Here is a 26,486-nt window from a genome sequence, read left to right as displayed (position 1 = left end):
CTATGAGACCTAGCAGGATTTTCTAACCTTCCCCTGCAGCAGATCCTCAGACACTCATGTGAGAGGTAACCCCCCTGATCTGGAGGAAAGGAGCCAAAGACACAGAGACACAGAGAAGCATCTGAACAAACAGGCTTTTTAAGTTTCCCATTTGATTATCATGAGATCATACCCCCTGGGGCTCATAATACACAATGATAGTCTACCTTTATCAAAACTAAAGATAAAAAAAGTACACAAGACAAGTTTCTTCAGGTCTTCACTTCATTCTTCAGGCTCCCATGTCATGTAAAACTTATAGTAAATCAATTTGAATGTTTCCTTTTGTTAGTCTGTGTATTGTTAGAGAGCTCTCAGCCATGAACCCAGCGATGGCAGAGGAAAAGGTATTTTTCCTCTTCTACATAACCAAGAGAGTCAGTGGAGAGAAGTAAAAATGAGGATTAAGCAGTATTGATATCAGACACCCAGCCGTAGGTTAGGCACAGCAGCAAACTCAGCCTTTGTCCAGCAATGGAGGAGAGACACTTACAAGTCAAGGTCAGGAATTAGGATTATTGTTCTAAAAGGAATGGGAAACCCTCTGCAGACTCTATGCAAGAGGCAAAGGTTTAGGATAAAGAGGAAAGTATGGGAATAGGGGGTCCACTCAGCAAGGAGAGAGGTGATGGCTAGACCCACGTGATGGCTCCTAGGACTGTCACTGCTCTGCATCTGGAGTCACTGACTAGAATCACCCTTCTTTGGGGGTGCTTCCTTATGAAGCCAGATTTAAAGTTAGGTAGTCAGTGTAGTTAGATCCGGGTCTAATATCAAGTGAAATCTAAAATGGAGGCCATGCTGGGAATGACTCAGGGAAAAGAGGACAATTCATGGAATGTTAATGAAGTCCCGAAAAGGCCCTAGGCCAAAGTCCACCTCAAAGAAGTGTTAACCAACAGCCCCAACAGATTTGGAGATAGCCCATCCCAGAGAAGTGATAATCCCATCCCAAAAGGTGATAATTAGGCCCACCTGTGTCCCACCCCTTGGGCCTTCCAGCCTACATTCCATCACCAAAACTATAAAAAGGGGAAACAACCGCACTTCCACGGATTCCACCTCTTGGGTCCCCTTCTTCCTCCGGGAGAAGTCTTTTCTGCTGTCCTTTAATAAAATTGTAATTTCTACTCTGACCTTGCCTTGGCGTGCTTCTTTGGTGTTATTCTTCAACATTGGGGAAGCAAGAACTCGTCACCGGTCAACAGCAGTAACACTTAGAGACCTGTATGTACGAAGAAGCCCATGTTTCACTGGCCTCTCCAGTAATTCTTGCTTGGTTAGATTTCTATGTCTGCAGCCAGATGCTATAAAAAACCCTGGGGGGAGTGGACTCCTCGAATCTTCTGGCATTGTCTTACTTTTCTTTCTTTTTTTTTTTTTAAAGAGAGAGTGAGAGAGAGAGTGGGACAGAGAGAGAGAGAGAGAGAGAGAGAGAGAGAGAGAATTTTAATATTTATTTATTTTTTCTTAGTTGTCGGCGGACACAACATCTTTGTTGGTATGTGGTGCTGAGGATCGAACCCAGGCCACACGCATGCCAGGCGAGCGTGCTACCGCTTGAGCCACATCCCCAGCCCCTTGCTTTTCTGATTAATCATTTAGATGACACATAAGCCTACTCAGGTAAAAAGATACTTGAACTTCAGGTCAGGATCACAATCCTGTCTCCAGTCTATGAGCGCCTCCCCCACTTTCAGGGTGTGTGTGTGGTGGTGGTGGTGGTGGGGAGTTTTAAAGCCATTAGTTTCATTCAGTCATAGTTTCCTAGCAACCAGGAAAAATCATCTGTTTTCCCCATGTCTGTGGGCACTAGCCCACGCCTGTTCCTGATGCTCACATTTGCCTCCAAAGCAGAGAAAGAACAAAAGCACTGCAGTCTGCTCCAGTGGGTGAGAGATTCTTGAAGGGGACTTTGTTAAGATCCAGGCACCTGATAGAACACAGCAGGAGAGGCGTATCACAGGCTGCCATGTACATGCATTCCTCAGCCACCAGTAGCCCTACAGAATATGGGGGCTGTGACTTCTGGGGGTTTTGTGCCTATGAAAGAAAGAAAGCCTGAGGCAGCTGACATCTTTCCAGTACCTCTTTTGCATGTGTTTGCAGCCCTTGGTTTTGTTTTCTTTGAAGTTCCACAGATAAAAAAGAGGGGTGGTGGGCAAAATCCAAATCTAACTGAAAAATCTTTACAAATGTCCCTCTCTCAACTAGGCTTGGCTGCTAAATGCATGTCATTTACTATATTCAATAGTTAGAAGGAAACTTCCCATCGTTCAATGTTTTGCAGAGGAAGAAATATGAAAAAACAGAGAGGCAAATTCATCAGTTCACGGTGACACAGCTAGTTGGTGGCCTCATAGTTTCTCCTGACCTCCAGCCTAGTAGTTTGGGAGTGGTAGATGCTCATAATTTTAATACTTAAGCCTTTTTATATTATGCCACCTTGAATAGAGGGAGAGGTTCTAACAGCAACTCAGAGATGCAAATTTTATAATTTATAACTCTGAAATTCAAATGTTAAATATTTTACTTTTTAAGCTTTAAAGTTAATTAAGCCCACTCCCTGTGAAGGAATTGAGATAGGACAAATAATATCCTATGAACAAATATCCTATGAACACACACACACACACACACACACACACACACACACACACACACACACACATATATATATATATATATATATATATATATATATATATATATATTATATTTGCTGCTGGCAGCATGCAGGGATTGACTCACCAGATGGTGGAGGCTTGGTCAGTTCACATTCACAATCTGATGGGGGAGATGAGCCTGCTGGAGACTTGGGAAGAGCTGCAATTAGAATACAAAGACCACCTGCTAGCAGAATTCCTTCCTGCTGAGGGGTAGGGGGGTAAGTCTTATTCTTTTAGACTTTCAAATCCTTCACTTAATGAGGGAGGTCAGGTCCACTCCAATTATGAAGGATAATGCTTTTCTCAAAGCCCACCTATTTAAATGTCAATCTCACCCAACCCCCCAAAAATAACCATTTTCACTGAAACATCTAGAATAATGTGTGATCAAATATTTGGGCAGAGTAGCCCAAACAGGTTGACACATAAAATGAACCACCACAATGTACTTCAAATCATTTTAAAGATTTTGGATTCAACTTTAGTGATAAACTTGATTCCCATTTATAATTCTCCCTTGGTACCCATTCAATAGTGATGAGTTTGTATAAACTCCTTTTAATGACTTTAGGCCACTTTTGACCCAATCTTCTGATCTTTCATTTCTGGTTCAATCAGGCTGGGAATTGAAAACATCTTAGCCTCAATCACATGGTCTTTCAAGGACCTCCTGGCCATAGGTTATGGACAGGTTTCAAGAAAACTCCATTAGGAGCCATCATGCTAGGGTGAGCACCCTGAAGTCACTAATGTTGACATACACAGAAAACCTCCAACAGATTCAGATCACAAGCCATCAAGGTTTGAGTGATTCTGGCAAAATAGCCAATTACTTGCTGGCTTATTGTAAGGATAAGTACATGATAAGTGTAAGGAAAACTTGGAAGGAATGCATGTTGTCAGATAAATACAAGGTACAGTGCACTTGCCTTCAGACAGCTTTCTGACCCAGCCTGCTGGACAAGAGGCACATTCTCAATCCATTCCAGAATCTGGGACTCCATGACTGGTATTTGGAGAGACAGCATCCCTAATTCAAATTCTCTCTGATTTGCTGCTCTAGTTTCTAGGCTCCGAGAAGCGAGAGGCGGATCTTCCCAAAAGACATCAGGTGAAGTGTAAGCTGCAGGTACTGGCTCAGCTGGATAAGCCTTTAATCATGGAAAGAAGGCCTGTAAAAAAGGAAATAAAAAAGCTCCTGTAAGTATGACTGAGAATAACTTTTATGACACTTGGCATTTGGTGGGCTGTCCTAGAAGGTTGGATGTTGGAAGGCTGGTAAAAAGCTAAGGAAGACTCTATTCCTACACTACAGGAGAAAGCCAGAAGATGATCTGGCCTGTCTCCTGCCAGAGAGATCTCAAATGTAGTGCAAAGCGGGATGCTGAATCTCTCAGGAGGATGTTTCTGCTGGCAGCAGGCAGATTGGAGGTGTCCCCATTCTACAGCCTGGGAGCAAAGCAGGGCACGGTATGCACCAATGAAAGAGGCTGGCCCTGCTGGTAAAAAGATATAGGAGAGATTCCTGGAAAATGTATCCAAGGATCCAGCATTTAAACTGAAGCCTCTGCAGCATTTATTGTCAGCCTTATCGACTAAATAATTTCTTTTCTTTTTCTTGACAACTGATTAAAAAAAAAAAGGCGGGGTGGGGGGACCAAAAACATCAAGTCAGCATGAAATTTTATTTCCCTCTTCTGTAGATTTTCTTTGACTTGGTACTTAACAAATGTTGGTGGAAAAATTACAGACCATGTAAGAAGCTAGGAAAAGATTATATTCTATTTCATATGTATTATAGGCACAACAATAAAAATCCCTTTTCATCAGATGTTATCCCAGACCCCATCAAATGTCCTTTCTCTGCCTACTAAGTTAACTTTTACTACATCCTTCAGAAATGCTGGAATATGCCATGTGTGAATTTTCATACATTTACTTTTATGTGTTTGGAGGCTAATACAATAATAAACAAGCCACAATCAAGAATGCTGACTCTCGGGGCTGGGATACTGAGTGGTTCAGTGGTGTAGCGTTTGCCTAGCATGTTTGAAGCCCTGGGTTCAATCCTCAGAACCACATATAAATTCATAAAATAAAAGTTCATCTACAACTAAAAAAAATTAAAAACAAAGGATGCTGACTCCTCTACATATATCCAAATAATGGAATTTCAAAATTGACATAATCTTAGATTCAAAGAATAGATTTAGACTTCTTGGAAGGTAATTTGGAATATTACAGTAAAAATTCAAGAATATTATCAATCTAGAAAAGTTAAGGACTCAGAAGAAAGCTTTAAAAGCCAGAAACAAACTTACCCTCCACACAGTGGAGGGTCCAAATATCCTAGTATGGTAAATAGACAACCAGAACTGACCTTATATAAAAAGGTAAGGTTTTTGGATATCAATCTTGAAGCCACCAGAGTGTTTTTCCTGAATCCAGTTCCTCTCTCCGACTTTCTCACAATAGAACCCATTTCTTTTCTTTTCCCATGGTGCTTAGTCTACCCTCCTTTTATTAAAAGTTATGGTTAGAAAATAATCTAACAAGAATACACTAATATGGAATTACTAAAAAGTTTTCACGCATAATTCCTTCTAAGGGCAATTGAATTTTAATGCAGAAAGATTAGCATAAAAGAATACATTCTTATAGCACTTTATATATCTGGGATTTACCAGCTTTGGATGTTCTGCCTGAATTTAGCGTGAACTGAAAAGGAATCTTCACATGAAATAGTGGGTCTCAACTCTACTTTTGCAAGAAACTTTCTCTGTGTGTGGGTATTTGGTATGCTTGTGCTTTGTTGTAAATCCTGTTTCCATGAGTTTAATTTCAGATAAATGTGATTGAAGTTAATTATGGTTAGGCCTTTTAAACCTGCAGCATGGCAAGACTACTGTGTAAATTGAAAATGAATATTAAGGCAGCTACCAGGTCAAAGGCCACTTCTGCTGTATCTCAGTCTGGGAGGGAAGGTTTGGGAAGAAAGCCTCTGTCGGCAGACTGAATCCTGAGTCACCCACAATGGTTCAATGCTGCTCTCTTGCTTTTAAGGGGAGATTATATTGGCATCAGACTTCGGGAAAATGAATTTGACCCAAAAAGAAGAAGGCAACCCACCTTTCTAGATGATATGGTAAAGAAAGGCATTCTGATGTGGCTCACATTTGTGTTCTATGTGTATTAAGAGGGCAGAACCAGGATTGAGGTTATGGAGTGAATGGGGCGCGAGGCACACGAACGTCCTCTTCCTCATTTTCCTCATCCTGACATTGTCCGTACGATCATTTTCACCCACTAAACTGAAAGCAAAAACAGGATGAGAAAATAAAAGTCCTATTAGGGGAGAAAAGATGAAAAAGCAAGTGAGTGCAAGGTAAAATGTTGCATTCAAGATATTAAAAAGTTCTTGACAAAATCAGCTACCATATAGTTCTCAAACAGACTCATTTCCTCATCATCTGCATGATAAGGGGGTGGGGAACAAACCAAAGCAATGTATAATCCTAAAATCCCTTGTGTTATTCAAACTGAAACCCAGATCCAAGTTAGGTTCTCAAAGTTCATGACACAGAAATTAGAAAGATTTAATCCAAGAGAAATTAGTAGAAAGTTCTAATCCAAGAGAAATTCATATTCCCCCAGCTTTTCCTCTGCCCATTTGCTACCTTTCCACTAAGAAAGAAGAAAGAATCTCTCTTTTCCCTGCCCCTCTTCCTCCAACTCTGATTAAAGCAATGTTCACTGACTTTTCAAATACTCCTTGCAGCAGAGTTTAGTCTGATTCTCTCTGGACACATATGGAACAGAGAAATTACATAGATTAGAACTGTGCTTCTCAAACTTTATTGAGGTCTTATTGTAGCCATGTTGTTTTGATTTGGGACACCTGGGCCAGTCTGAGAATTTACATCTCTAATGAGCATATAAACAATCCAATGCTGCTGATCCAGGTTTTCCGACCCTGGGTTAGGTTGCAAAACTGGGCACAATCCAATTTTCCCTCTTTATTTATTTAGATTCACATTTCAGTTTGGTTCAGTGCCTGGAAGCAATAATTCTATTGTTTGGAGAATGTTAGAACCTTAGAGCCCTTCTAAAATAAACAAAATCAAAATCAACTTTCCCTTTTCTTTGGGGATGAGAAGGAGAGATAAATGGTATACTCACTAAACAAAAACTCTTAGAAATTACCAGGGAAAAGTCATTGTTAGAATATAAATGAGCTTTCAAATTGTCCTTCAGCTTTAAGCAGTATGTGTGACTCTGCGTGTCCCTTGATCAGGTCCACTGCCAATCATTGGCTCATGTTGGTCCCTCCACTGGGATGTCTCTTTGGGAAACTGAACTCATCCTCCAAGCTCTAGCTTTGAGAAAGCTCCCTCTCTGAAACCATCTACCTGCACCACCTGCCCAGGTAGACACAGAGTCTCTGCCTCCAAGTTCCCACAGCACTTCCCCTATACCCTGGAAGCACATTTCTGATGTCACCCAGAATCAGAAGTTCTCTTTGGCCCTCTTCCCCTACTCTTACCTTTTTCTATTTTAAAACTTAAGGAAATTGAGGCCCAGAGAGCATCAGTCACTCACTCCAAGGATAGACTATGAGTTGTTGGCAATACCCAGATTTGAACTCAGATTCCCTGATTCCTGAGTTGATATTCTTTCCACTAATCTAGTCTTTATTTTTGGAATCACTCAAATCAAATGATTGCTCTAGTGGAAGATAAATTTACTGTCTGAAGATCCTGAAGTATTTCTGGCTGAGCATTGGGTTATGAGGCTTAGCTAATAATCCTTCCCCTTTTGGACATGACAAAATAGAGCAGGCTTAGCAGTGTCATCGTTGCTGGGCCCAGGGAGTCCCGTGGTCAGTGTCTCAGCCTTCTCCTTTGGTCTGGCTCCCTCTTCCAGGCACACTATGACTTGGCCATCAGCATTGCTTTGCAATGGCTGGATCACTCCGAAGATTTAACTTGGCTGAAGTGGGAAGAAGTGTAAGTTGTAGTACATTTGTTGTTGTTTAACGTCTGACTTGGATTAATGGTGCAGGGAGTTCCAGCTCTATCTGGCATCTTTCACCCATAGAAACTCTGATTTGAGTATACTCCAGGGTAACTATCCCCCTTCAACTAGAAACCTGAAAAAAAAATCTTTGTCAACTTAATAAAGTCAGAGATGTGTTTACATATTTTGCATTTCTACCAATTGGTTTCTATCAGATTAAAAAAAATTTCTTGCATAAACATCCCACCAAAAAACATGACCCATGCTTTTTTGTGTACAAGCTGTGATTTTCAAAATGATCAATTTGGTGGGTGAAAACTGCAATCTTTTCCTAAGGACTGTCAAACCCAATCTCTGGAGAGTTTAAGCAGATAGGTACCTGAGCCAAGCTGCTTGAATCATGAAATAATTTCCTTTCCAGGATTATTAGCATTTTCTTCCACATGTAGTGTCAGACAGGCACTTAGTTGATAAGAGAGGGAACTGACAAGGTCAGGATGAAGTAGTTTATTCCAGAAACAAGTTATTTTTTTCTGTTCCTAGGCCTTGGACTATACATCTGCATGAAATGTAGCAGCTTGATTTGGTTGTAAAAATCAGAAAATTCAGTTTGAACAAACTTAAGAGAGAAAAAACAAGTTGCCTCTATCAGAGATCTGTAGACAAGTCTGTGCTTGGCATGGTTTTATACAAAACTCAGTTGATGTCCCTGGGACCTGCCTCTTACCCCATTTGCTCTGGGTGGACAGGGCAGGGGATATACTGACTAGCTTAGTCCACAGTGCTCTTTCCATTCTTGGATTCTAGGGGAGTGGTTGGTCTTCCTAGAGGCACATAAGCTTGCAGTGGGGTTAGGCAGTTCACCACAAGCAAATTACCACAATCAGGAAAAAGGATACTGAAGCCAGCAACATCTGCCACAATGGCCAGTCTGCCAGTGTTTGATAGCTATGAAGACATGAGTAAAGAGGACAAATTCATCATCAACATTGGAAGATTAAAACTTCAAAGTGGTATTACTGATGGAGGATTAATCACATTGTTTTTTTTAATCAATAAATGGGTAGTACATAGCCAATGCAGATTACTTATGGATTATTATCACAGACTTAGCGAGTGTCATGAGGAATACAAATAAATCTTCAACTCTTATTTATTTATATTCCTTCTTAGGAAAATGCCCTTTCATGATCGACCCAGATATCCAAACCACAGAAAAAGAGAAGCAATGATTTTATCATCTTATGCTGGAATCTTAATGGTAAGGAAAAGAACACTGCATGTATTAGTATCTTATATCCACTACGCGAATTTATATGTTATTGTGCATATAGGTTATTTTTTGATAAATGTTTAGCATCTACTAATAGCAAATGTTTCCTTTTTAATGACATCATAAAAAAGATTTTGACTTCTATACTGTACTGCAAGAACATTTATTTAAGAAACAATTACAACAAAAAAATAAGAATGAGAGACATAACTAATTGGTATCGGGAAGACTGACTTATTCATTTATTTGAAAGTTAGTTATTTAGTGACTATGACACCACATATAGTACTAGACAAACAAGCTCTGATAGCTTTATTTTGTAATAAAATAAAAGCCAAGATATGACAAAATCTTGATATTGCTGTTTTTATTTAACAGAACAGTATCCCAATTGAGGAAGTCTTTAAAATTTATGGGGCTGATTCTTCTGCCAATTCTGGTACTACCAAGGTAAGGGTAATTTGGACTATCAATAGAGGGGAGATTGAAAGAGAGATTACTTAGCTAATACATGTATAATGATGTATTTTCAGGCAGCAGTAATGAAATAACTGTTTTATATCTAAATGCACAAAACCACATTTATTTGAGGAACATGTTTGTGTAATGCTTTTAAACATAGATTTACACAGTTATAACAAGTTTATTTTGCATAAGACCTGGTAGGGCAGCAAGTAGAGCACCAGACCTGGACTCAATTTTCCCCTTCGTTCGTTCCTGCCTGATTTTCCCCTCTTGCCTTTTGTAACATACATCTGCTAAGCCACGTCCTCTGTGATGAACTATGTCAGCTGGAGCTAGGACTCCATCTCCAAGGCACATTCCCCAGACATAGGAGCTCATTTACTGCCACCACCTGTCCCTTTCCCACAAGACTCCTGGGATTCCTCAGAAGTCACCAGTAATGCAAGCACGAGGGAAGGACAGGGAATCCAGAGACCAGGTCTGAGCTCTGACTGTACCACTACAGAGCTGAACAGGCCCCTTTCCCTCCTTGGGTCTCTGTATACTGAGCCTTAAAAAGAGAGTATTCTGAATGATCCTTAGGCCAGTTCGGTGTTTGTCAGTTATGGATGTATGACTATTCCGTTTGAATTTAAGTTCTGACTGCTATTAAAGGTGACCTAAAATTGCTTTAGCTCTAGATACCTCTGGAGGAAGGAAGAGGAAATGGAAGAATGTCATTGAGGGGCCTGTAGCAGGAGGGAAGCAGGAGGGAAGGATAGGAAATGGAAAGACCGTAGAATGAATCTGACATAACTTTCTTTTGTACATTTATGAATACACAATAGTGAATCTCACCATCATGTACATCCACAAGACAAGGGTCCTAATTACAATAAAATATATTCCATGCTTGTATAATGATATAAAAATGGATTCTGCTGTCATGTATAACTAAGAAGAACCAACTTTTTTTTTTTTATTAAAAGAGTCCCATTCTTATGGATGTTCATGGTGAGGGGATTCACTGTGTTGTTTTCATATGTGTACATGGGAAAACTATGTCAAATTATTCCATTGTCTTTCCTTCACTTATCCCCCATCTATTCCCTCCATTCCCCATTGTCTAATCTAGTGAACTTCTATTCTTCCCCTCACTACCCCACTTTACTGTGGGCAAGCTTCAATCTATCAGAGAAAACATTCGTCTTTAGGTTTTTTGGAATCGGCTTACTTCACTTAGCATAATAGTCTCCAGATTCATTCATTTCCTGGCAAATATCATAAAATCATTCTTCTTTATGGCTGAGTAATACTCCATTGCATATACATACCACATTTTCTTTATCTATTCATCTATTGAAGAGCCCTTAGATTGGTTCCTTAGCTTAGCTATTGTGAATTGAGCTGCTACAAACATTGATGTGGCTGCATTACTGTAGTATGCTGATTTTAAGTCATTGAGTATATACTAAGGAGTGGGATAGCTGGGTCAAGTGGTAGTTCTATTCTTAGTTTTTTGAGGACTCTCCATACTGATTCAGTATGATTCAGTAATCACACTGAGTGATTGCCCCAATTTGCAGCCCCACAACGATGTATGGATGTAGCTTTCCCCCCACATTCTTGCCAACATTTATTGGTACTTGTATTCTTGATAATTGCCATTCTGACTAGAGTGAGATGGAATTTCAATGTAGTTTTAATTTGCATTTCTCTAATTGCTAGAGATGTTGAACTTTTTAAATATATTTGTTGACCATTCATATTTCTTATTCTGTAAAATGTCTGTTCAGTTCCTTTGCCCATTTATTTATTTGGTTGTGTTGTTGTTATTGCTATTATTGTTTAGGTGTTAGGTTTTTTGAGTTCTTTATATATCCTGGACATTAATGCTTTATCTCAGGTGCAGGTGGCAATTATTTTCTCCCATTCTGTAGGCTCTCTATTTATGATCTTGATTGTTTCCTTTACTGTGAAGAAGCTTTTTAGTTTAATGCCATCCCCTTTATTTATTATTGATTTTTCTTCTTGCACTTTAGGGGTCGTGTTAAGGAATTCAGTTCCTATGCTGTTATGTTATAGTGTTGGGCCTAACTTTTCTTCTAGTATATGCAGGGTTTCTGGTTTAATTCCTAGGTCCGTGATCCACTTGGAGCTGACTTTTGTGTAGGGTTAGAGATAGAGGCTAAATTTCAGTCTACTACACATGGATTTCCAGTTTTCTTAGCACCATTTGTTGAAGAGGCTATCTTTTCTCCAATGTATGTTATTGCTTATATAATTGGTACCTTTGACAAATATTAAGTAACTGTATTTATGTGGGTTTGTTCCTGTGTCTGCTATTTTGTTCCATTGGTCTTCATGTCTGTTTTGGTGCCAATACCATGATGTTTTTGTTACTATAGCTCTATAGTATAATTTTAGGTCTAGTATTATGATTCCTCCTGCTTCACTTTTCTCAATAAGGATTGCTTTGGCTATTCTGGGCCTCTTGTTTTTCCAAATGAATTTCATGACTGCTTTTCCTATTTCTATGAAGAGCATCATTGGAATTTTCATGGGAATTGCATTGAATCTGTTTAGTGCTTTGGGTAGTATGGCCATTTTGATGATATTAATTCTCACTGTCCAAGAATCTGGAAGGTCTTTCCATCTTCTAAGGTTTTCCTCAATTTCTTTCTTTAATTTTTTGTAATTTTCATTGTAGAAGTCTTTCACTTGTTTTGTTACATTGATTCCCATGTATTTTATTTTTTGACACTATTGTGAATGGGATGGTTTTCCTAATTTCTCTTTCAGTGAATTTGTCATTGGAGTAGAGAAACACAATTAATTTATAAGTGTTAATTTTGTATCCTGCTACATTGCTGAATTCATTGGTGAGTTCTAGAAGTTTTCTGATGGAGTTTCTTTCTTTTTCTTTTTTCTTTTTTTGAGTCTTCTGAATAGACTCATGTACTTGGTAAAGAGAGCTAGTTTTAACTCTTCTTTTCTTATTTGTATCCCTTTTATTTCATTCTTTTGCCTAATTGCTCTGTCTAGAGATTCAAGAACTACATTAATATAAGTGGTGAAAGTGGATATCCCTGTCTAGTTCCTGTTTTTAGAGAAAATACTTTCAGTTTCTCCCCATTTATAATGATGAGCTTGAGCTTGTGGAATATAGCTTTTACAATGTTGAGGTATGATGCTTTTATCTCTATTTTTCCTAGTGTTTTAAGGAAGAAAGGTATTTTATTCTGTCAAATGCCTTTTCTGCATCTATTGAGATAATCATGTGATTCTTGTCCTTTAGTCTATTGGTGTGATGAATTACATTTATTGATTTCCATGTGTTGAACCAACCTTGTATCCCTAGAATGAACCCCACTTGATCATCGTGCACTATCTTTTTAATGTGTTTTTGTATGTGATTTGCCAGTATTTTATTGAGAATTTTTGCATGTATATTCATCAGAGATATTGGTCTGAAGTTTTCTTTCCTATAAGTGTCTTTATCTAGTTTTGGTTTCAGGGTGATACTAGCTTCATAGAATGAGTTTGGAAGGGTTCCCCCTTTTCATGAAATAATTTGAGGAGAATTGATATTAGTCCTTCTTTAAAGATTTGATAGAACTCAGCTGAGAATCCATCTGGCCCTGGGCTTTTCTGTGTGGTAGGCTTTTGGTGACTTCTTCAATCTAATTACTTAAAATTGACATGTTTAAATTTTATATATCATCTGGTTCAATTTCAGGTCATATGTCTTTAGGAATTTATTGATGTCTTCAAGATTTTCTAGCTTATTGGAGTATAGATTTTCAAAATAACTTCCTATTATCATATTTCAATAGTGTTTGTGGTGATATTTTCACAACAGTCTTTAGTAATTTGCATTTTTCTTTGACTTTTCATTTCTGTCTTAACATTTGGAAATTTTCTATTATTATGTCATTGAAAAGATCGTGCATTGCATTGATTTGTACTTCAGAGCCTTCATCTACCCCCACGAATATTAGATTTGGCCTTTTAATGTCATCCCATTCTCACCCACGTCCCACACAGCTGGTGAAATTTGGGGTTCTTCTGTGTGAAGCGGGCTGGCTGTAAAGTTAAAAAAAGAAAATAGTGGAACAAAAAACATACAACAAGGAAAGTAATTTTAGAAAGCGAGGGCGGGACAGCTCTTCCACCTTAGGGGTTGAGCTTCCACACTGGAAAGAGAGAGAACTAGAGCCCATGTTTTCTTTATTATATGGAAAAAACTTCAAAGGTTTTCCATAGAATGTTCTTCGCCAAATAAAGTAGGAGGTGGGCTGTCCAGTTTCCAACAGGTTATGCCCAAATCCCTAGACAAGCAAAGACAGAGGTCAGTGCATTGTGCAATCCATAGAGTAGGAGGAGCCACAAAACAGATTGCAATGCCAAACCTAAATCTCCTTGGCTCAAGGCCAAGTGAAGGTGCTCAAATAGCTCAGGGGTGGCTTCCCACATCCCATATTTCTTGAAAATTCTGTTTGTGGTCTCTTAACATTTTTCTCCATGATCTTTATTTTCAAGATTATATATTTTTTCTTCATTGCCTGAAACTCTGTCTTCCAAGTGGTCTAGACTATTGGTGATGCGTTCCATTGAACTTTTAATTTTTTTATTGATTCCTTCATTTTGAAATTTTTTTATTGATTCTTCTTTCTCCCCTCATCTTCTGGGCTTAGGGAGGTCTAGGGCAGGCATCAGATACATTTGACCGGTTGGTTCCCAACTCACATGACCAAAGGACAAATATGCAAAGTCTCATTCTGGTGGTGATGTCACTATGTACCCTTGTCTTGGCTGGGCCATCAATCAAGGTTTGCAAAGTGAGTGTTTCAGTAGTTTGGGGAACTCATGTTCATGCAGGGGGGTAGAAGAGGAAGACATGCTATTTAGAGGTGAGCCAGCCAATATTCCTCATCTGCCCCATCACTCATTTATTCATTAAAGAGCCTCTGTAAAGGAATACATACTCTCCATCCTCATAATCAGTGACCAACACTGAGAAGCCCAGATGTATGCATTGGCTACAAAAGAACCAGCTTAGAACAGAAGCAGACTATCTTTCCCTAGTGGGAGACTTCTTGTTTTAAGGTCAGTATTTGCTTATTGCTCTGAGATAGGATCATTTATTGATTTATATGTGAAAGGCAATTGGTGCCATGTTAAACACTAGGATTCTAAATCCTCAGCTGTCTGAGTCTGAACCTCAACTAGGCCAGTTACAAGCAGAATAATCCTGGGCATGTTTTCTAACCCATATCAGCTTCAATTTCATTTGTAGACACAGGAAAAAGAAGATGGGTTTGTGTGGGCACTAAGTGAGTTAGTACCAATGAAGCCCAGTGTTTGGCATATGGAAACCTTTAAATAATAGCTGTGATTAAGGTTCTGATACTCATGGGTTGGGTATCTGATCTCTCTGGTGTCCTTCTATATCAGGATTTCTTAACATTCTTCTTATTAACACAACATTATTCTCCACTGTGTGCATAGGAAGTTGGAGTTAGGGACTGTTACATGCATTGTAGGATGTTTAACAGCATCTCTGGCCTGTAGCTACTGAATGAAAGTTGATTGTCTCCAGTTTGACAATACAAAAAAAAGTTTCCAGGTGCCTATGTCCCCTAAGAGATGAAATTACATCTTGTTTAGACCTACCACTCTATCCAAAAAGTATAGCTAATCAAGCATCTATGTGTATTATTAACACGATGTAAACTTTGCCTGTTTTGGACAACTAATTATAACAAAGGGTATGATCTGAGGAACCAATACAAGAATCTGAGGACCTATCCCTCTGAGCCTCACAAGCTCCTCCCCACATCCAAAATGCCACCTCAGGCCTTTTTCTTGTGGCTTCACATTAACTCCATTCAGGGGCATTTTTCACATTGTGAATAAGGAACTAGCAGGGCCTCTCAAAGGAAATGTAGCATTTACAAAATGAGACTGTAACAGTGTTTTAAAACAGATCTTTGGGATTTAACATAATTTTTCTTTAATGGTTTTAACTAGGAGATAGACTTGTTTTAAAGAAGAAAAAAAAAACCTTCATATGTCTAAATGACCTTTGATTCCTTTAGATAAAACATCTCCTTAGCAACAGCTAAAAACTTTCCCAAGCTAAAGTTTAAAACCCGGTTGAATACTAATCAGATTATGTAGAATTTCCGGCCACTGAAATAAATGGGCCTCTTATTATACAACAGGGTGCTGTGCTCAGGCTTGAGGGCTTTCTCCAGGGCTCTTTGCTGCCACCTGGTGACAGACAGGGATCACAGCCCAATACCCTCCCCTCTTCCTCAGAGGAAGCTGTGTTTTGCTGATACAAAACTTTTTTTCTTTTGAGGACTCTGGACTGGGCAAAAGTTCAACTAAGGGCCTTTATGTAAGTCAGGGATTTTTACAGCTACCTTCTGATAAACAGAAACTGCTTTACTGGATTTAAACTGTAGGAAAAGCATGAATCTTCTTTCAATAAACAGAGCAAGTAATACAAATATTCTTCAGCTCCATTTGATGGAGAAGGGCAGCAGTAAGAAAGGAAAGCAGAGAGAGTTAAGAGTGAGTACATCAGAGCATGGAATAGAGACCATGCCAGCACCACTGCTTTCTTCTCTTCCTGAAGCCATATCCAAATGTCTGCATGACCTCTGATAAATAATTATTTAACACCTCTGAACCCCAATTCATATTCTCTCTCTCCCCCTCTGCTGCGCCCCTCCCCTGACTCAGGCAATGGCAAGGCCCTACTGAGGTGGATGGCGCAAGGCGTCCATCCTCTGGAGGAGCGCAGTATGTTTCTGAGAATGGGCTGATTTGTTTTTGTATTCCTTTAATAAGTATAGTTGCGATTTCTCATATGACCATTAAGTATAAAGGAAAAATCATGACTTTCCCAATTAATGTAACTACTTCTAAAGCATAGATCTGTTTGCTCTAAATGCAATGATTCAGCTGTGGAATGTAAATTGTTAATGTCTAAAGAAAAACTCCCTGTATTCCTGTCAGGGAAGTTTTTGAGAAATTAAATTAAAATCTAGAGAAGAAAAATTAATGTTAAGAAGATAGATTAGTGCTTAGTACTGGGCAACTTGTTCTTGTTCCTGTGCACAATGGTTTGTGCTCTTACTTCTGTTTGATTAAAAGTAATAACAAGTCAACCCCTTGCCGTAACCATGGCACCGGTTCCAGTCAGTAAGTCAAGAAAGAATAGTCAAGGTATAGGCCAATAGTTTGGGACATTTGTAACTATTATTAAAAGTTAACTAAGCAGAAACTGCTCAAAGCAAAACGCGAACTGAAAGTACAAATGCTTGCTTATGCATAAGCCAAGATACATTCTTCTATTCTAATTGTAGCTATGTAATATTTTGTGTTGTTTGAATAATGATTCCTGTTTTGTAACCACAAAGTACTGTAAGCCTGCCAAAATGAAAAGTATATATGATCAACTTCACAAGTAAAGATGGGGATCAACACCTTCACTTTGGTGTCTGTGTTGTTTCTCCACCCCCTCTTTCGCCGACTCCTCACCATCCGTTCGTCTCCTGAGACCCCCTGTTGGAGCTGGTCTCCGACACCCCTCCCTCCCTCCCTCTCTTTTGGTAACAAGGATTGAACCCAAAGGTGCTTACCACTGGGCCACACCCCCAGACTTTTTTATTTTTTGAGATAAGGTCTTGCTTAGTTGCTTAGGATCTCACTAAGTTGCTGAGGCTGCCCTCAAACTTGTAATCCTCCTGCCTCAGCCTTCTGAATTGTTGGGATTACAAGTGTGCACTACCACACCTGCCCCAATTCCCCAGTTTTAAACAGGCACACCTGAGTAGGCAAGCTGACTCCCCGCCACACCAGGTGCTCCTGAGAATTGAGACCATGATGTACATGGTGTCATGATTAATGACCAAGTACATACATGATGGTTACATGGGGAGCTTTTCCTATCAGTGCTAAGATTTCCAAGTCTGGCCCCACGCAGCATGGCCTTCTCCTTCCTCTTGCTGGAGGCTGGTCCTGCCTGCTGTAGGCCTATCTTCGACCCTCTCACACTTCTTCCAGTAGCTGCCAAGTGTCTTCTCCTCCTGAAGAATGCTCAGACTGAATCATGCAGAAAAGAGAAAGGGAATTCATGACAACGAGAGGGACCTATGTTTTCAAAAAAATTCAATATCAATAAATATTAATAAGGATTAAAAATGTTTTCAATATTAATTATGGGTAGTACAGTCTGAAGATCATTAATATTAACCATGTCCAATTAATAATTATCACACATGTTTAGAGTACAAAGACCAAGCAAACAAACCAACCCACCAAGTATATGAAACAGAACAGAATCAAGAGAATTATTATTTACTTTCATGTCTTTGTAGTTTTGTCAGAGATGAATCTCTAAGCAATATATTGTTTAATTTTGCACAGCATTTTAATTTTATATAAATAAAATAATGGCAAATGTGTCATTCTATGGCTTTCTTTTTTTTATCCCACATTACATTCAATAAATTTACCCATGTCATTAATGTAACTGTAGTTTATTATTACTGCGTATTGCATTTTATCTTAGGAATATGTCAATGTACTTGCACATTTTTTCAGTCTGATACATTTGGATTATTTCTTTTATATATCTTTGTTGTGTGAAAGATGTCTGTGTGGTGTATGTCTGAGAAATTGCTAAACTGTAAGGTATGAGCATCTTCAACACTTTTCAAAAAATCAAAATGTTTTTCCAAAATGATCATGCCCATGCTATCACCAGTACTAGTTACCCACACTGATACTTTCAGACTTTTAAATCTGTTAAATACATGATGGTGTTTTGCTGTGCTCCTGATCGCTAATGGACAACTGTTTGTATGTTTCCTCTTCTGTGGAGTGCCTGTTAAAAATTATGTCCATCTTTCTGTAGAGTTACTTGTCTTTCTCTCTCTTTTTCAATACAGTCTCAATTTTTGGAGAAACTACTATAGGATAGAATCAGCCAAGTCACAGATTTGCCAATACTTACAACATTTGAAATTTACCCTTTGTTTTCATAAGCATTAAAACATTTAGTAAGTATAATTTTGCAACACCTGAATCACATTTGCAAAACTTCTTAGAAGTATACAAGCTATCTTTGCAGATTATGAGTCCACTTTTATTTTGGCAAATCTGATTGATATAAGCACATTTCCAATTGCTTTGACACTGAAGGTCAGAAACTCTCTACTTTCCATCCTGGAGATGATCATAATGATGGTTTGAAAGTTACTGGTTCAGGCTGAGAGGCAGGTGATGATTACTATCTATGCCCTTCATTCCTAATTATGTACCCCTCCATTGGAAAAGTTCCTAAATCCCTGTATACATCCTCATCTTCTCCTCTCAGCCCTACAGATAGAAGAAATTTCTGTTGAATGTGCTTTGGCATTCAGTCAGCACACGAATTGAGAAATAATGTCTTTTTTACTGAGATAATGAAGATATCAGTCAACAGCTTTAGAGTTAAAAAAGAGAATGTGATTAACTCTAGATTACAATCTAAATTTCATCCTAAAGTACCGAAAGCTAATTTATGGCTCACATGAGTCATGAGGTTATCAGGACTAGAAAGATTCATAGACCATTTGAGCTGGAAATGTCCTTTAAAATCCTCAGTTTCCCCTGTGAGTGGGGAAACTAGAGCACGCAAAACATCAATCTTACATCTACTTAGTGAAGAACTGCAGAAGAACAACTTACGAAAGCTGGGCATGGTGGTGCACGTCTGTCATCCCAGCTTCTGGGAGGCAGAGGCATGAGAACCATGTAGGTCTACTTGTTCAAGACCAACCTGGACAACATAGGGAGACCTTGTCTCAAAAAAAATATAGTGACTTATGCTGGGCACAGTGGCACTTGCCTGTCATCCCAGTTGCTCAGATATATATATATATATTTAATCACTTTCTTTTTTCTTATACCTGACACACATTATCATGTAGGGCTATAATCACAGCCATAATAGCCCTATATTGCTATATGGCCTCCTTTTTAATTGTGTTTTAGGGTCATCTTTTTTAATAGATTATTTTCTTCTTAAGGTTGGAGGTCATAGTTGATGCTTATGGTTAATTCTTTACAGTTCTCTGTACAGTTACTGTGAAGTAACTTCCCAAAATATTTTTGCCATATTATTTGTCAATAAAAAGTGAAGGTGAAGTTTAGCAGTGCCCATGCTAAGGGGTATTATAAGCTGTTTTGTCAATAAAAATGAACACAACTTCACTTTGTTTCCTATATGATATAACAGAAACCCCAGAGTGATACTAAAATACAGAAGTTTACTTATATGAAGGGAATCGAGAAGTGAGCAACCAGGTAGTACCATAGTTGCACCAAATTGTGAGGAACACAAGTTCCTTTCAGGTCTCCATTGAGTCATTTCTACAGTGTGACCGTCAACCTCATTATCTAATATGCTTGCTAGAGCTCCAGCCATCACATTATGTTTTAGGCAAGAGAAGATGAAGAATTGACCCCTTCTTATTCTAAGGAAATGTGCCATGAATCTCAGAGAACACTTGATCCTATGTACCATTGGTTAGCACCTAGTTAGAAGAGAGGATTTAGGATATGGTCACACCTAGCTAGAAGAGAGGATTTAGGATCTAGACCTTAGCTGAAAAGAGGACATCTAACTAAAAATCAGAAGGAGAAAGATGGCTCTTGGGAGGCAGCTAGCAACCTCTGGCACATGATTTAGGCCACACCAGCCATAAGATTAAATCAATTTGCTGTGAACAAAAATTTTGTTTTTTCTAATTCTTCTCCTAATAGATTGAAGGAATTTCAACCCTTTAAAGTGATCCATTAGCCAGTGCCAAGAGTAGCCAGATCTGGTCTCACATGCAGGAATGTTACTATCCAAAACCCACCACATCTCAACTTGGAAGATAACAGGGAAAAAAAATTGGTCCATCTTACGCAAACTCTTCCAGAGATTTGGTTGTCATGATATGAGACCAGCATAGCCTTTATAAATTTCAGATCCTGCTAAAAACACCAACAAACAAACAAAAAAGAAAGAAAAAAATCATAGACTAATTTCTTCTGAGCATAAATGCAAAAATCTTCAACAATATATTAGCAAGTCAAATCCAGCCATTAAAGGGATTTTATTCCAAATATTCCAGGGGAGATTAACACTAAAGAATCAATCAGTGTTTTCAGGAAAAAATATATATATTATTTTCAGAATATATATATATATATATATATTCTGAAAAAAATTTGACAAAATTCAGTGCCAATTCATATTTTTTAGAAAGTAACAATTTTGAACTCTGGATGACAGGTTGTCCATGTAGGTTCATGCTTGTAATGGACCACCAAGGAGCAGGAAGTTGATAGCAGGCAAGTTTTTTTATGTATGGGTACAAGAGGTAAATCAGAATTTACTGTCCCTTCAGTTTTTCTGTGAACCTAAGATTGCTCTTAATAATAAAGGCTATTAATTTTTGAAAAATGGGAAAGGTGATTAAATTTTATGTTATGTGCATCTTATCACAATTTTTATAACCTAGCAAACCAAGAAGACAAAAGAATTTCCCTAATTTGATAAATTATTTAAAAAAATAATTTTAAAATTAATTAATTAAAAAAAACTACAGCAAATATCATACTTAATGATAATATTCTCCCTGAGATGAGAAATAGAGCGGATACTTGCTATTGCTATTCCTTTCTTTTTCTTTTCTTTTTGGTGCTAAGAATTGAACCCAGGGCTTTACCACTAAGCCACTTCCCAGGCCTTTTTGTTCTTGATTTTGAGAAAGGTCCTCACTGAGTTGCTGAGATTGGCCTCAAACTCGAGATCCTCCTGTCTCAGTCTCCTGTGTTGCAGGGTTTACAGGTGTGCGCCACCTCCTCTGGCTATTCATTGTATTCTTAAAAGCTCACACAGTGAGTACTAAGTGCTTTTGCCACAAAATGATAATGTGAAGCAATACATATATTAATTAGCTAGTCTTAACCATCTCATAATGTATATAGCATATACTTCAAAACATCACTCTGTTCATGCCTCCCTAGGATTATAGGCATGTGCCACCACACTAGGCATCGATCCTCTTTAATATTTCATTGAAGATCTTAATCTGTGGGGAAAATAAGAAAAAATAAACAAAATTAAAGGATAATAGAAATAAAGAAAAGTATCTCTGAATGGGGTAGTGCACACCTGTGATCCCAGCTACTCAGGAGGCTGAGGCAGGAGGGTTGCAAGTTTAAAAATAACCCAGGCAATTAGCAAGACCCCTTTCAAAATAAAAAGGGTGGTAGATGTAGCTCAGTGGTAGAGGGCCCCTGAGTTCAATCATCAGTACTAGAAACAGATTTTAAAAAAGAAAGGAGAGAAGAGGAAAGGACAGGACAGGAGGGGAGAGAAGAGAGGAGTCTTCAAACATGTTCTTCAAACATGACATAATGGATACTTTGAAATTCCAAAAGAATCAGTAAACTAGGGCTTGATCAGGTGCTTGCCTTGCATACGCAAGACCCTGGATTCAATCCCCAGCAACACACACATACACACACACACACACACACACACACACACACACATACACACACACACAAACCCACAGAAAATCAATAAGTTAATATATTAATAAGTGAATTTAGTAAAGTTGCTAGATACAAGGTCAATATGAAAATTAGTTTTATTTCTATATGCCAGGAGTAAAGAGAAAGCAAAATATAGAATTGATGCCCTAGACTATAGTCACAAAAATACTTAGGAATAAAATTGATAAAACATGCACAAGGATTGATACAGTGCAAATGTTACTAATACTAAAGAAGGCCCATATGAATGAAGAGATACAGCATGTTCATGGGTTAGAAGGTGTGTTATCATTTAAATCTCAGTTACCCCTAAAATAATCCAGAGATGCAACTCAAGCCCAAGCAACATCCGGGAAGCTAGATCTCATTCTCTTTTTTCCTTTTTCCCTTCTTTCTTTTCTCGGACATTGCCAAGCTGATTATAAAATTCATTAGAAAACACAAAGAGCCAAAAATAACCAAAGTTATCTTGAAAAAGGAAAGCAAAACTAGGAGACACAGCAGGTATCAAGGCTGACTGCAAAGCCAGTTGGGGAGGGAGAGGTGAAGGAGGTAAATATTCTATGATTCCATTGAGATTAAGTACAAAAACAGAAAAAAAATTAATCTAAGTTATTAGAAATAAAGATAACATTTTTCCTTAGGAGAAAGACAGTGGTGTCAAGGAATAATTAAGGAGCTCTAAGGGTACTTGTGACCTGGGTTTTGACTGCATAGGTTGTTCTGTTAATGAAAATCCATTGAGCTATATATTTATGATATATCCATTTATTTCATCAGAATTTAATGAAAGTGCATAGCCGTTAAATCCAGCAATTCTCCATGTAGAAATTTAGTTTGTACTTAGATATGAGGTGGGGGGGAGAGATATTTGCTGCAATTTATTTGTAATAAAACGAATTGAACAAAACCTCAAAGTGCATTGATTGAAAAACAGTCACATGCATTGTGTACTTTTGTAATGTGGAGTATATAGTGCATGCATTAAAAAACCGAGTCACATCAGCATCTAATGCCAGGAAAAAAGAGCCCTAATATTCTTTTACAAATTGCAAAATAGTATAAGAATATAGTCCCTTTTATTAAAAGAAAAAAATCCCTCCAAAAAATCTACATAAACCACACAAAGTATCTGTAGCTAAAATTCTATGGAAATACAGATTTATATCTACTTTGAAGGGATACCAGTTAAATGGGTACTTGACCATTACCAAGGTGATCATTGAAAGTTTGGAGTGATCGAGTAGAAAAACCACTGGCCTGGAAAACTAAAAATGAGCATTTATTTTCTTATTATTTTCTCTTAATGTTTGCTTCAATCAAATATATAAAGACTGTTTTATTAATAAAATGGCACATTTCCTGAGATGCATACACAAGAGAATTGTGTGATCATCTTGTACTTCTTAGAAATAAGAGCCCTTCCTATAAATAAAAAACCTAATCTCTATTGATGAGAAGGCAGAAAGTTGCTGATTATGCAAGAAGAGGGACTCTAAGTTCAGGCTTCCTGGCTCTGATTAGTTAAACCTCAGCAATTCCCTCAACCTTTGTCTGGTAGATGAGGTAGGATCCTGTAGAGGAAATGGTAGCCCAGGAGCTGCCACGGGCTCTTGCATACAATGACCAGGCTGGGAAAAGATGGTAATGATGAGAAATGTAAATAATAATTATCATCAACATAGTCAAAGCTAAAATACAGTGCTGTACTATGTGCTAGACACTTTTCTAAGCATTTTATATATGCTAACTCTAATCCTTGCCACAACGCTATAAGGCCAGTATTATTAATAGCACATAAATAAGCAGGCACAGAGAAGTTAAGCGGCTGCTAAGGTGCAGCTTGTTTCCAAACACAGCCATCTGGGCACCCAAATCCCTGGTGTTAACTACCAGTCCACTGACTAGTATTAGTCAATGATATTTGAGGGTCCAGTATGGGGTGGGCACTTTCTAAGGCACTGGGTGAGCTCAGTGGCCTGCTTTCTCCCACCCTCCAGTCTCTTCCCCACATAGCAGCCACAGAGGTCTTTGATTTAATTTTGTTTCTTTTGTGGCACGTGCTGGGCAAGTGCTCTCTCTACCACTGAGCTATGCCTGCAGCCCCAGCGTGACCCCTGGGTTTTCTTTTTGCTTGTCATACAGGGGATGGAACCCAAGGTAACCTTACCACTGAGCTATATCCCCAGCCCTTTTTTATTTTATTTTTAATTTTGAGACACGGTTTCACTAAGATGAGGAAGCAGATGAGGTTCACAGATCACTCAGCACTGGGGATAGGGGGACATTGAGGCAAGTTTCTCAGTTTCTGAGGCTGGTCTCAAACTTACAATCTTGCTGCCTCAGCCTCCCAATTTGCTGGGACGACAGGGGTGTACCACTGTGCCCAGCCCAGAGTGATCTTTTTAAAATCCTAAATCAGATCTGGTCACACTACTGCTTAAAATGACTTGGCTGGCTTCCCGCTGCATGCTGGAGTCTATAGCAACATCCAGCCCTGCACCTGACTGAGGGAGACCTACGAGATCTGGTGCTCCCTCACTCGGTTTCCCACCCCACTGTCTTCCCTCCTGTGTCTGGAAAGCTTGAGCTTATCTCAAGAACTTCCCTTTTGCTTTGCCCACAATGGCTCTCTCCTCACCAGGCTGCTGTCCATCCTGTGAGCCTTGGCTGAAACCCCACTTCCTTCCTGAGGCTCCTCTGTCCGTTCTGTTTGCAGTGGAGGCTGCCCTGTAGCTCCCTGTCTCTTCATCTCATTTAGTGCATTTACTGAGCTCCTCTCCACGTGTCACTCCCCTGTTGTCCACTAGCTTATTGTTTCTCCTCACTTGCCTCCCGCAGCTCCAGAAGGGCAGGAGTCCTGTCTGCCTTACACACACCACAGCTCCTCCAGCACACCTGGCCCATGGCAGGTGCCCACAGCACACATGTTGCCTGCAGGACCAGTCCCAGCCTTGAAGACGCTTCCAGGGTAGTGCAGCCCCCAAGGTCATGACCAGCTTCTATCCACTGGCCTTGTTCTATGGGACTCCATGCTTTAAGTTCACAGATGAGGGAGCAGATCACTCAGCAATGGGGGTAAGGGGACTTTGGGGCAAGTTTCTCAGAAAAGGGGGCTTTTCTCAAAGAAAAATTGGGAGCCTCCAGGGAGAAAAAGAAGAAAAGGCTATTCAGGAAAAGGAAACTGTGAAGAGCGCCAGGGTGTGAGGGGCATTCTGGGCAGTGGGAACCAAGTACAGGAGCAAAGGCTCTGTGTGAAGTTCATGCTCCCTGTGTTTTGTGTGCCTCGGTGATGGATGTTATTAACATCTAAGCCCCCCTCGTGGGTGAAACAGAGTGCAGTTAAGAGCTACGACACACCCTAACCCGTGTCAACCAAATGAAGCTCCTGCAGCTTGTTAAAGCAGCACTGTTTCCTTGCAGGTTCCCCGAGCTCCACTCTTCTGCCTCTCATGTTAACAGCACCCAAAGCAGCTGAGTATGCCTGCAAACAGAGTAAGCTTGTTTATTTCCATCTGTTTCGAGAAATTTTAAATAAAACAGGATGTAGGCTTACAAACAAAGGTTAAAATTGACATGGAAACTCAGTTTCTAATTGAATTAAAAAGAACGGGGAACTTGAAGGACTTGATTCCCACATACCCCCACTCCCGTGACCCAAATCACAAGATCTTATCTGTCAGACCCTTTGGTGGTGGGAGCGAAGTGGTCCAGAAGGGGAAGATGTGAAACTGTGGGGGACACATTATTTTTTTTTAGGTTTCATATACAGATGCGGTTACTCTCTGTGCCTGCAGGTGTCAAGTTAAGAAGGGGAGCAATGAATAAGAATGCCACCACCAGCAGCTCTACAGAGGAAGCAAATGCCACAAAGTGGAAGTCATCAAAAGTTTTTCGTGCACATCACCAAAGAACATAGTAGGTCTAAAAATAATGAATTGGACCAAGCTGAGACCAAGTGTTTGGGGAGAACTCTGCTTATATTGTGATTAAATGTTGAACCTTTGGAGTCAGATGCTCTGGATTTGAATCTAGAGCCTGCTGCTTACCAGCTGTGTGACTTCAGAAAAGTACTTAACCTCTCTGTGCACTAGCTTCTTCCTCTGCAAAATGGGAAGAATAATGGTATCTATCTCTTTAAAGTTGTTGAGATGACTAACTGAAGATTCTAGATACTAAAAGATTAGAAAAGTGGCAGTTAACTCTAAATAAATACTAGCCATAATTATCTTTTCAGCATTTGAAAAATACTATTTGCACCAGGCACAGGGGTGTACTCCTGTAATCCCAGCAACTTGTGGGGGCTGAGCTAGGAGGATTGCAAATTCAAAGCCTGCCTCAGCAACTCAGCAAGACCCTGTCTCAAAACAAAAATTTTAAAAAGGCTGGAGACGTGACTCAGTGGTTGAGCGCCCCTAGGTCCAATCCTGGTG

General features: G+C 39.2%; 1 protein-coding gene across 1 annotated transcript; it reads left to right on the top strand.

The window, feature by feature from the left end:
• Positions 1-1,838: 1,838 nt before the first annotated feature.
• LOC144368136 (uncharacterized protein C2orf80-like) lies at positions 1,839-26,486 on the top strand. The gene is made up of 8 exons (XM_078026756.1): positions 1,839-1,931; positions 3,772-3,837; positions 5,725-5,853; positions 7,632-7,714; positions 8,898-8,985; positions 9,376-9,447; positions 25,477-25,548; positions 25,851-26,486. Exons 1-7 carry the CDS (start codon positions 1,839-1,841, stop codon positions 25,510-25,512), a joined length of 567 nt encoding a protein of 188 aa, XP_077882882.1. The 3' UTR covers positions 25,513-25,548; positions 25,851-26,486.

This window comes from Ictidomys tridecemlineatus, chromosome 2, assembly GCF_052094955.1.
Source record: "Ictidomys tridecemlineatus isolate mIctTri1 chromosome 2, mIctTri1.hap1, whole genome shotgun sequence".
NCBI lineage: Eukaryota > Metazoa > Chordata > Mammalia > Rodentia > Sciuridae > Ictidomys > Ictidomys tridecemlineatus.
The sequence above is the reverse complement of the archived record's forward strand: the minus strand, read 5'-3'. Positions and strand labels throughout refer to the sequence as shown.

Bases quoted from the DNA above. Each gene is read 5' to 3' on its own strand.
- LOC144368136 (XM_078026756.1), top strand. From the start codon at position 1,839: ATGTCTGTGGGCACTAGCCCACGCCTGTTCCTGATGCTCACATTTGCC. The intron at 7,715-8,897 runs GTAAGTTGTAGT...ATTCCTTCTTAG, and splicing joins TGGCTGAAGTGGGAAGAAGT to GAAAATGCCCTTTCATGATC. The intron at 8,986-9,375 runs GTAAGGAAAAGA...TTTATTTAACAG, and splicing joins CTTATGCTGGAATCTTAATG to AACAGTATCCCAATTGAGGA.